Below are 12,108 nucleotides of genomic sequence, written 5' to 3'. Positions count from 1 at the left end.
ATGTGGTATCATTTTGGCAACAATTGAATCAATCTGATGTTTGTTTATTACATTTTTGGTCATCAAAACAATCATTTATCATTTATCGACTTATTTACATTTTGTTCAAACTATATAATGTAAATTCACAGTTACACAAAGGGTATAAAACACATTACACAATTAACCTTGGCTGTATGGTGTGCCTACGATGTTGTATCTACCATGTTTCCGGCTTCGGGACTCTCTTATCTAAGTCACCCCCTCTTGGATCCTCATGCACCTTATCGATTGCCATAAAGTACATGACAGTACATGCCAAAGCTGTTAACCAAACCTACATGTCGACCAATCAAGGAGATGATCTTTCCATTCTTAATATAATACACATGATCCTGCAGTCGCTTGGTAAATGGTCTCTTTGTTTTCCCCACGTAGAACGAGCCACGGTCACAGGTCATGAGGTAAACTACCCTTTACTGTGGAGCAGTCTACATGGTGTTTGGGAACAAAATGCTCCCCATTTGGAAGTAGACACACTGTGCTGTCTTTTATAAATGGGCCATAAGGGCAACTTCATACAGCTTCTTCAGTAAAGTAACTTTTTCTAATTTAGCCTTAATCTATAAACCACCTCCATACTTTCCAATTATTTTGTTTGAACTTAACAAATACCAAAACTTCTCAAAGGCCATAAATATTTGCTAGTAAAGTTATATGTATTTAGTAATAAATTTAACTGTGTCCGAACTCCTCCATGCTTGATCGAAAAGAAACTCTGACTACGAACTATTCACTACCTTTTAAAAGGGTCTTTTTGAAGAATTTCCTACTATATTTCCTAGATCCCTCAAAGCTGATTCCTCTCTTAATTCAAATAAATGTCTTGGTTCAGGCCCTTACTGTTAAAGGGTGACAACACTCTGTCCCTATGTCCCAACTGAGGTGCTACATCAGACGTCTGATGGAGATTACAAATAGCAGTTTCAGCACACATTACTCCCACATGGTCTTCTATTGTCAACATCAGGAATTCCACCCTGAAAAATGCCGTTCATTCATAGAGAATGTACAAAGTTTGTATATGCACTTTCACTGGGCAAATTATTATGCAATTGTTTTTTTTTTTATTATCAATACATCTCCTAAAGCAGCCTTTCTCAACTTGTGAGGGAACCTTTGAAATAATGTTTTGGTCTCAGGGAACCCTTGCTAAAATATGGTAACTGCATCTACATCTTCCTGTATATTAGTGTGATGGTCAAGGAGAATAATGTTCCTTACCTTTATGTTTAGTAGAATTAATTACCCTCTTACAGATAGCTAAAAAGATCATTGGTTCCAGTGGCAAATTATCTAAGTGGCAGAAATTGCTTACTGCTCAAGGAACCCCTAGCAACCTCTGGAGGAGCCACGGAACCCCAATTGAGAATAGTTGCCCTAAAGTAATATTTATGGCATTTGGAATGAATGACATGCAGAAATTAGAGCTATATACTATATAATATTCTTACTGTGTGTAGGTTTTCTTCTGATTTTTCCTCTACTTGGATGAATGGTGTTCTTTTTAGATATGGAACAAAGAAGCTGCAACAAATGCTGATCTCTATGCCAAGAAATGTTCATGGTTTCACAGTTCCCCTAAAGAAAGAGCAATAACAAGTAAGTGCAACACATTTAAGGACATATCCAGTGCTTTTGTACACATTTCATAATTTAATATGTTAAGCCAAAAAAAAAAAAAATGTTTCCATGTCTTAATTCTTATTTTTTATTTTTTTTTTAAATTCCTTTATTTATCAGAAAAATGCATCGTACAAAGGTAAATAAAAACATAGTAGATTGAGATAGAGAATTGTCTAGAAATAGTAAGGGTTAATGGAGACAATATCTTGGGCAGCTTTTCAAAACAAAATATGGTATTACATTAGAATGAGAAAACAGGTCCAAAAATACAGTAACCTATAAAAACAACACCTTTTTTCCTTCTTTAAAAGGTTAATATGAAATTGCTTTTGGATTACAGACTTTGGACATGCTACACCCAAAAAACATAATCAAAGTACACAGGATGTACATAGCACGTCTTGCCACTTTACCTCTGATGCTTCACCCATTTTACCACTTTTGCCAGCAATTCCCAGCTGTAAAATTGACAGCCGGATATTGCAGTGTAAGAGTCTAAAGCTGCACTGCTCAGAAGCTCAATTAGGAGCACCAGGCAAATAGCTAAATGCCAGACAAAGCGGCTTAGGAAGCGATGGGGAAATGCAGTGGGCAGATAGAAAGCTGGGGCTATGGATTATTTAAAGCGGTTGTAAACCCAAAAAGTAAAAAAAAAAAAAAACCTGCAAGACAAAGGCATAATGAGCTAGTATGCATCACATACTAGCTCATTATGCATTACTTAGCTTACAACGAAGCCCCGACACGGACCCCCGGATGATTCATGCATGAGAGAAAATGGACATAAAAAAGTAAACCATAAAACAATAAGGGTTAGAAAGTATATAGGGAAAAGGTCAGTAGAAAGTTCAATGTAAAATGTCTTTTATGATTCTACCCTCAGTATGTGCAGCCAGCCAACAGGGAGGAAGTAGCTCTGAACAAGAAAGTAGGGAGACACAGCTGTGCTCAACTGAGTGTAGTATGATTAGTAAAGTTTATCATTTGATGCAATTAAAAAATGGCAACTCACAAGAAGTAAAATGTATGAATGCATGTCACATGGGTTGGCCTCTCTGTACGATCCTGATCCTGGTAGCTGGCGGGTTTGGGCACCGGTGGAGGCTTGTCTGCTCTGGTGGTTAACAGGGCTCTGAGAGTCGTGTCCTTGTCAGCTGTGATGTCAGTGGCCAGTGCCATCTACTGGTGGGACCTATTCTATAGGAAAAAACAATGATATATATAACTCTATATATATGGGCTGTTTATAAATAACAGTAACAGTGGTTACTTACTGAGGAGGATCAAATTTGAGATTAGACATTATTGACCATAAGGGTCCTGTTAAAAATAAGTATTATATAATAAGGTATTATTTGTGTGTGTGTGTGTGTGTGTCTATATATATATATATATATATAGACACACACACACACACACACACACACACACTGGAATCACAGACACATGGAATTTTATATGAGCAGGGGCTACAATTACACATTTACATATGACTGGTGTTAGATACTAGATCAGGTTACCGTGAATGGTGTATCCGAATTTGGAGGGGATATTGGCATCAAAACAATCATGGAAAGGGCCTTATGGGGAAGAATAATGGTGTATGGAGTTGGGAATTGGTTTGTTAAAGGACTGAATGGACTTTTAGGGCCTCGTTTAGACCCCCTGGGGCCATGGTACCCAGGGTGTAAATCCAGTATGTTTCTCTGGTGCAGAGTCGCCAAAAATGCTCTGCTGTTGGGAGGCTCTTGGTAATGCTTTCTATTACCCAGACCCAGACTTGATGGAGTTCCAAGAAGTGTTTAGCAACACTGAGGTTGTCTGTTCCTGCTTTGAAAGCTCGCCTGTATTAATGGTTCGTTATCTACCTCATTTAGGATTCGTAATGGGACACGGCAGGAGTGCCCCCTCTCTCCTCTTTTGTATGTACTGACAATGGAGCACCTAGCCGTAGCTCTATGGAAAAACCCCTCTATATGTGGGGTTACAACTGGTCCTATTCATTCAAAATTGGCTCTCCATGCGGATGACCTATTGTTGTTTGTTACTCGCCCCCATAATTCACTACCTGCAATTATACAGGAGTTTGAGGAGTTTGGGAGAATGAGTAACTTTAAAGTTAATTTTATCAAATCTGAAATTCTAAATGTGTCTCCATCTATAAGTACCCTACAGCAGCTTTCGTCTTTCTTCCCATTTAAGACAAATTCTACTTCGGTTCATTATCTATGGATTATCCTCCCCACTAAGGCATCTGAGCTTTTTGCAGCAAATTTTGAGCCCCTATTTTGTAAAACTCAAACAGATCTGTTGTCCTATTCTAATAAAAGACTTTTCCTGGTTTGGAAGGATAAACGTTTTGAAGATGGATGTTCTTCCACGCTTTTTATACCTGTTTCGGACGATCCCCATTTCTATTCCATCTGTATATTTCATTAAACTTTGTCGATTGTTTTCTCGGTTTATATGGAACTCAAGCCGACCTAGATTACGATATGAGACCTTGTCCCTTCCAAAAGATAAGGGGGGTGCTGGAGCACCTGACCCTTCTCTTTATTACAAAGCGGCATTGTTGACACGAATAGCAGATTGGTTCCATTGCTTATCATCTAAGCTATGGGTTCAATTGGAGCAATATATCAACCCCTATGACTTACGAGCCATGCCCTGGGTGCCAGCAACTCACCGAGGAGATTTATCTCTATTTGCTGGAATGACACGTCAGACCTTACGGATTTGGGACAATGTGGTGGAATCTAGTTCAATCTCTAATATTCGGGGACCAATGTCACCATTCTTTGGGACCCCAGAATTCCCGACGGCTATTAAGAGTACACGATTTGGCCCATGGAATAAGAAGGATCATCGTCGCATGGCCCAATTATTACAAGCAGATCCTACATTATTATTGAATGATCCTTCAACTCAAAAATTTTCTCAAAAGATGACAGCATGGATGTGGAGACAACAAGCTCTTTCATACCTACGTACTTTTTCTTCCCTGGCAGATGTCCGAGGGGAACCATTGGAACTTGAGGGTATGCTTCTTCATACAGACCCCCCTAAGCATGTACTCTCTTCTTTATACGGATTACTGATTAAGGCCTTTAGCTCAGAATTCCCTTCCTACACTAGGGTGTGGGAACGGGAACTCGGGCATGCTTTATCCCCTTTGGACTGGCATAAATGCTTTGTTTTAACCCATTGATTTTCTGTGGATATTAGGATTCAAGAAAAGGGGTTTAAACTACTAACAAGATGGTATCGATGCCCGGCTACTATCAAATATATAGATTCTACAGCGTCTGAGGTATGTTGGCGATGTTCCTCAGATTGGGGCACAATGCTACATATATGGTGGCACTGCCCCCAAATCCTGAAGTTATGGGAAAATGTTTTTGTTTTGTACTGCAGGTTGACAGAGACCACAATGACTCCTTCCCCTGAGATAGCTCTGTTATCCTTGATACCGGGATCTCTCAGGTTGGTTAAATTAGATATCCTACGCCATTTTTTGGCTGCTATGAGAAATGTGATCCCTAGATACTGGAGACAATCAGAAGTGCACTCTCTGATGGAGTGGGCGACAGAGGTGGATAAAATTTGAGCCTTGGAACGTTTACTTGCGCAAGAACTTGATGATTTGGAATGTTTCGCGAATACTTGGTCAGTGTGGGCTGAATTTCGGTATTCAGCCGAGTTTGTTAAATGGGTCACTGATCTATCATCATAGCGGAGTGCGTACTTTCTGTGCATATTTTGTGTGTTTTTTTTTTGTACTTTTTTGTTTATTCTTATTTATTTTTTTATAATTATATATTTTTTTCTTTTTTCTTTTTCCCCCTGTTCGGTTGAGAGTGTTTTACATCATGTCATTAAGCCAACTAAGACATTTTGACATATTTGTAAATCCGGATTAAGTGATATACTCAGAGGAGCATTTAGTTATGGGATTATAATTATATGAGTTGGTCTTACTACAATATATTAAGGTTTTGTAAGATAAAGTACTCTGTGTAGCTATAATGTTTGATAGATATTAAATGTTTGATATCTATATTGCTAACATTAACATGAAATACTTGGTATTTTGTTACGTGGTATTAAGTAAGATGGTTCTGCAGAGAATTTTTGTCTTCCCTTTTTTCTTGTGTTTACTTGTATTTTCTAATAAAATAAGATTGAAAACGAAAGCTCGCCTGTGTTCACCAAACCTTTCTGACAGTTTTAATGGTTTGGCCAACATATAGTAAGTTGCATGGGCAGGACAAGCAATAGATGACAAACTCCGTTGAGCAGTTGTAAAAGTCATCCAGAGTATAGGTTTTTGGCCATGTTGGACATGTTTGCAAGTTAGGCAGTTCAGTTTTTGACATTGAAACATCACTTTTATGGACAGAAAGGTGAGGGTTGGGGGTCAGGGGTGGTTTTGTTATTTTCGCTCTTCTTGAGGCAAGTTTGCTCTTAATATTGCAGGCTCGTCTGTACAAGATCTTAGGCTTGTCTGTGATAGACAAATCCCCATAAGGCAACATCAATGACAGTTTGGATGCCAATATCCTCTCCAAATTTGAATACACAATTCATAATAGACTGACATAGTATCTAACACCAGTCATATGTACTGTAAATGTGTAATTGTAGCCCCCGCACATATGAACTTCTGTTTGTCTGTGATTCCATTGTATATTATATATACACACACACACACACACACACACACACACACAGTATCTGACAAAAGTGATTACACCCCTCACATATTTGTTAATATTTTATCATATCTTTTCGTGTGACAACACTGAAGAAATTACACTTTGCTACGATGTAAAGTAGTTAGTGTACAGCTTGTATAACAGTGTAAATTTGCTGTCCACTCAAAATAACTCAACACACAGACATTAATGTCTAAACCGCTGGCTACAAAAGTGAGTACACTCCTAAGAAAAAATGTCCAAATTGGGAAATTGGGCCCAAAGTGTTAATGTTTTGTGTGGCCAACATTATTTTCCAGCACTGCCTTAATCCTCTTGGGCATAGAGTTCACCAGAACATCACAGGTTTCCACTGGAGTCCTCTTCCACTCCTCCATGACAACATCACGGAGCTGGTGAATGTTAGAGAACTTGCGCACCTCCACCTTCTCTTTGAGGATGCCCCACAGATGCTCAATAGGGTTTAGGTCTGAAGACATGCTTGGCCAGTACATCACATTTACCTTTAGCTTCTTTAGCAAGGCAATGGTCATCTTGGAGGTGTGCTTGGGGACATTATGTTGGAATACTGCCCTGCGGACAGTCTCCGAAGGGAGGGGATCATGCTCTGCTTCAGTATGTCAGTACATGTTGGCATTCATGGTTCCCTCAATGAACTGCAGCTCCCCAGTGCTGGCAGCACTCATGTAGCCCCAGACCATGACATTCCCACAACCATGCTTGACTGTAAGCAAGACACACCTGTCTTTGTACTCCTCACCTGGTTGCCGCCACACAAACTTGACACCATCTGAACCAAATAAGGTTATCTTGGTCTCATCAGACCACAGGACATGGTTCCAGTAATCCATGTCCTTAGTCTGCTAGTCTTCATCAAACTGTTTGTGGGATTTCTTGTGCGTCATCTTTAGAAGAGGCTTCCTTCTGGTATGACAGCCATGAAGACCAATTTGCAGTGTGCGGCGTATGGTCTGAGCACTGACAGACTGACCCCCCCACCCCTTCAACCTCTGCAGCACTGCTAGCAGCACTCATATGTCTATTTCCCAAAGACAACCTCTGGATATGACGCTAAGCATGTGCACTCAATCTCTTTGGTTGACCATGGCGAGGCCTGTTATTAGTGGAAGATGTCATGTTAAACCGCTGTATGGTCTTGGCCACCGTGTTGCAGCTCAGTTTCAGGGTCATGGCAATCTTCTTATAGCCTAGGCCATCTTTATGTAGAGCAACAATTCTTTTTTTTAGATCCTCAGAGAGTTCTTTGCCATGAGGTGCCAAGTTGAACTTCCAGTGACCAGTATGAGAGAGTGAGAGCGATAACACCGCATATAAACACACCTACTCCCCATTCACACCTGAGACCTTGTAACACTAACGAGTCATATGACACCGGGGAGGGAAAATGACTAATTGGGCCCAATTTGGACATTTTTACTTAGCTGGTTGTTACACCAAAAAAGGGGTATACCCAAGATAAGTAATGGTTGATTGTGAAGGAAGTGCCCTGTAAAGGGGATGGGAGGGAGGGTATCATGCACTGGAACCAACAAGGAACAGAGGTGAGTTGGCTCCTTAATCCCCCCCCCCCTCCCCCCGGGCTCCTCCCATAATTTCAGGCCACCATACTGGACTTCTAATTTATGGTCGGAGCCCTCCAACCGAGATAGATGTGAATCAGAATAATTAAGTATGTGCGCTCCTAGGTCGCAGGGTGTCTAGGCGCACCAAAAAGAAGGTAACTAAAGGGTGCCACATCCTAATTTGCAAAGTGATAAAAATAGGGGAAAGAGAGATTGGACTTTATAGGCACCAATATTAAAATAGTATATTCTTTATTGGAAAATTTACAAAAACACATAAATAGCAAACCACAAAAAAGAGACATATAAAAAGGACAACATGTCATGTACATCAATAATTACAATAAGGCGGCAGAGCCTCAAAACAGTAGTGCAAATCACATAGCCTTATCAGGTATTGATTATTTGTACAGTAATCACAGGTGATACAAAGATGACCTGTGTTCATGAGGCGGCCCTGGAGAAGGGATAGCCGTCTCCAAGGGGTCGTCTGTACATAGTAGATGCAGATGTTAGGTTGAATCCCAGCTGCTCTACATGTTTCGCTTAACCTAATAAGCTTCTTCTGGAGCATATGGTAAAGGCAAACATCTGCATAAGGACAAAGCAATGACAATGAGTATTCTTATGTATAGACACAACGTTTACCTTTTTAAAAAAAAAAAACGAGTTATTGTACAGTCGTGACTGAGTAGGTCTAATAATCAGTCAACACATGATTACATTTGGGGCTACGTGCCATACCCTTGTCACAGCAGAGGACCAAGAGAAAATGGAGAAGGAAAGTAAGAATAAAAGGACAGGGTAGAAAGAAGAGAAGAAAAAGAGGAAAGGGGAGAGGGGAAAGAGGTATAGAAGTGAACTGGAAAGAGAGAAAGAAAAAGCAGTGAGAAAAAGAAAAAAGGGAGAGAGGTGGGAAAAAGAAAAAAAGGGGGGAAAAAAAAAAAAAAAAGAGCCTGAATGCTTAGGAGTGCTAACCAGGCCCGGAGACATAGAGCCAAACGTAGGGACCAAGGCTTGATATTATGGTAAACTGGGGTATATCTAAAGGGATGAGCAGAACTGCAATCATGTACTAAACAGAATACATACCTGAGAAAAATATTACAGGTGAAAGAACTTTATGATGAATCAAGCCATAAAGGCTAGAAAGAATAATAACGAGGGGGATCGGTGCACTGTAGTTGGAGCAAGGAGCCTGTTAGGATTGCCAAACCTATTATAGGACATAGAACTTCAAATAACCTGAAATAAATAATGTAATAAATATGATGGACAATAGCTGAGAATGGGTAAAGTTGGAAGGGAGACTGGGGTGAGGATAGTTGTCCAAAGCCTCACCTCCGTGCAGCTAAATATATATGGTTATAGAAGACCCCAAGTTAATACAAGGGTTAATATCACATATATTACCTGTTAGGAGTAGTGATGGTAAATAAAAAGAGAAATTCCGAGAGAGTGTGGCAACATGCATCCACAAGGTATAGATGAAGATTAGGTGCCTAGGGTGAAAGTAGGCATCCCCACTATGGTGGGTAGCCACAAGACACCAAGCTGTGATAAAACAAAAAGTAGCAACGTGAAGGGTTAATGGGGCCAGTTGAGGCAGTACTCACATAGGTACAGAACAAGGTAGTGGCTTGTTATCATGGAAGTTGTGGTCCCATGAAGAGGTAGTGTGTGGCGGCCGAATGGGGAAAACAGCCCCGGCCCACAGACCCAAAACACAGACAAGTGAGGTGAGTAACCTCATGTGCCTTAAACCTGTGAAGATTGAGGGTAGTAAGTACAATAAACCACCATGTATGGAGATAGATAGCCCAAGAGAAGCATGTAAACTTACCAAGGTGTATTCAGGCTGTGAATGCTGCCACTACAGCGACCGTTTGTGTGTCCCCCCCGGATGGGGATACCGCCATGTTTTAGAGCGAATAGCGCGCTCTATTTAAGGACAGTGGTCCCGGGTGATGAGTCAAACATGTGACCACAGGCGTCACCATGGTGACCCAGCAACAGACTGGCCGCGTCATGACACGGGGAGGGAGCCCTTGTGAGTCAGCTGACCCACAGCGCTACCTCCTATCCACGCCAGCGGGAACGCCGATTGGCAGTCAACCGTTGGGCGTGATTACCCGGCCGTACGTCGGCTCCGAGCAGTCAGCGGGGATGGTGTGCACGCCCCCATAAGCACGGCGCCTTCCTATAGGGAAGTAGAGGAAAGGATGCTGAGGTGGGACAAACTAGTAAAAAGAAAAATCAACTAATAGGGAGGCGGGGGAAAGGGAGACAGAGGTAAACCCCCGACAGAGAAAGAAGAATAGAAAGAAAACAACAATGTATATGGCAAGTGCGCCGTTGGCATGACCTGAAAAGCGGGGCACTTGGAAACGTCAGTAAATCCTAACAAATACATCTAGGGTACATGTCATAAATAATAAATCGAATGCCAACCTGACCATATATTGGACACTAGTGTCACAAACCCATGGGCATGGTGCAGTCGATCCGTACAAACATTTATAATAGCCACAACAGGGTACATAATATTGGATATTTACACTGGATGTATCAAACAGTGATGTCTTAAAATTTGAACCAGTTATACAAAAATGAAGAGGGACTGGAAGGGGTGGGGAGGGAGGGGAAGGAGGGGGGGGAGGGGAAAGGGGAAAGGGGGGGGGAAGGAAAAGGAAAAGGGGGGAAAAAAGGGGGAGGAGAAATTATACAGGAGGATAAATACAGCTGCCAATCATACAGGGATTGACAGCGTTATTGATCCTTCACAGAAAACATTTATAGGAGTGCGCCTCGTTGAGCCCTGGGCGGACATTGGCATTCAGACGCTCAATCCAGAGGGATTCCCTCTGGAGGATACGCTGATTCCAATCGCCGCCCCTGGGGTCGCGAGGTATGACCTCTAAAACAATAAAGTTGACATTCATGGTATTAAACCGATGGTACAAGTCCAGATGCCTGCTTACCGGGGTGATCATCTTGCCACCTGATGAGTAGTAAATGTAGTCATTTATCCGTCGTCGAAATTGACGAAAGGTCTTCCCCACATAGAACATATTGCATTTGCAGGACATGAGGTAGACCACCCCCTCAGTGCCGCAATCTGCTCTGAAAGTCGGAACAAAAGTCTCGCCATTAGGCAGGATAAATCTGTTACCCTCGGCCACCCAAGGGCACATATCGCAATGGCGGCATTTGTAAATGCCTCGTGGCCCAGAGACTGTGGTCTTCTTATGGCTGTAGAAACTACGGGTTAGGCGGTCTCGCAAGGAGGTTGTCCGCCTATAGGTGATCTGAGGCACTGCATTCACATGTTTGCCCACTATGGGGTCTTCATGCAGAAGATGCCAATGTCTAGTAAGGATATTACGTAATGTGCCCTGATGACTAGAAAATTTTGTAATGAACTTAACTGGATGGTTTGAAGTAGTGGATTTAGTACCATAAAGAAGGGAGTGTCTGTCTTTTGACAGAGCCGAGTTGTAGGCCTTGCGAAGGGTGCTCTTGCTGTAACCTCTCTTCAAAAGACGCATCCGCAAAAAATCAGACTGTCTCTTATAGTCTGCAAGTGATGTACAGTTCCGCCGTAATCTGATATACTGGGCATAAGGAATACTGCGAATCAGTGCTGGCGGGTGTGCACTAGTAGCATGCAGGATAGTGTTTCCTGCCGAGGTTTTACGGAAGAGGTCCGTGGTGACATGGCCGTTCAAGTCTTTCCTCACCGTCAAGTCCAAGAAATTTACTTCATGTTCATCTACAGAAAACGTAAATTGTAGGTTGAAGTGGTTGATGTTTAGGTGTTGGACAAAGTCTGTCAAGAGCTGACGAGGGCCCGTCCACACCACAAATACGTCGTCAATATATCTCAACCAAATCTCAACATATTGGATATATTGAGATAAAGTTTCATTGGAAAAAATGTGGTGTTCCCACCCCCCCAGGTACAGATTGGCGTAGGCAGGGGCACAGCAGGTGCCCATTGCCACGCCCTGTACCTGGAGGTAGTGGGAACCATTAAAAGAAAAACAATTGTTGGTAAGAATAAAAGATAACAATTTGAGGAGGAAGTCGTTGAGCGGCCATGTCCGGTCATCTTTTTGCTGAAGGAAGGTTTTAACCATCCCAAC

General features: G+C 41.7%; 1 protein-coding gene across 1 annotated transcript in view; it reads left to right on the top strand.

The window, feature by feature from the left end:
- Nucleotides 1-12,108, top strand: part of LOC309548878 (cysteine-rich secretory protein 2-like) — a 146,564-nt gene that overhangs the window by 39,479 nt on the left and 94,977 nt on the right. The window contains exon 4 of the mRNA XM_082248808.1: nt 1,551-1,641. Within this exon, the coding sequence (XP_082104934.1) occupies nt 1,551-1,641 (91 nt within the window). The remainder of the gene's footprint in view (nt 1-1,550; nt 1,642-12,108) is intronic.

This window comes from Pelophylax lessonae (genome assembly GCF_965119305.1).
Source record: "Pelophylax lessonae genome assembly, chromosome: 3".
In the NCBI taxonomy this organism is placed as follows: domain Eukaryota; kingdom Metazoa; phylum Chordata; class Amphibia; order Anura; family Ranidae; genus Pelophylax; species Pelophylax lessonae.
The sequence above is the reverse complement of the archived record's forward strand: the minus strand, read 5'-3'. Positions and strand labels throughout refer to the sequence as shown.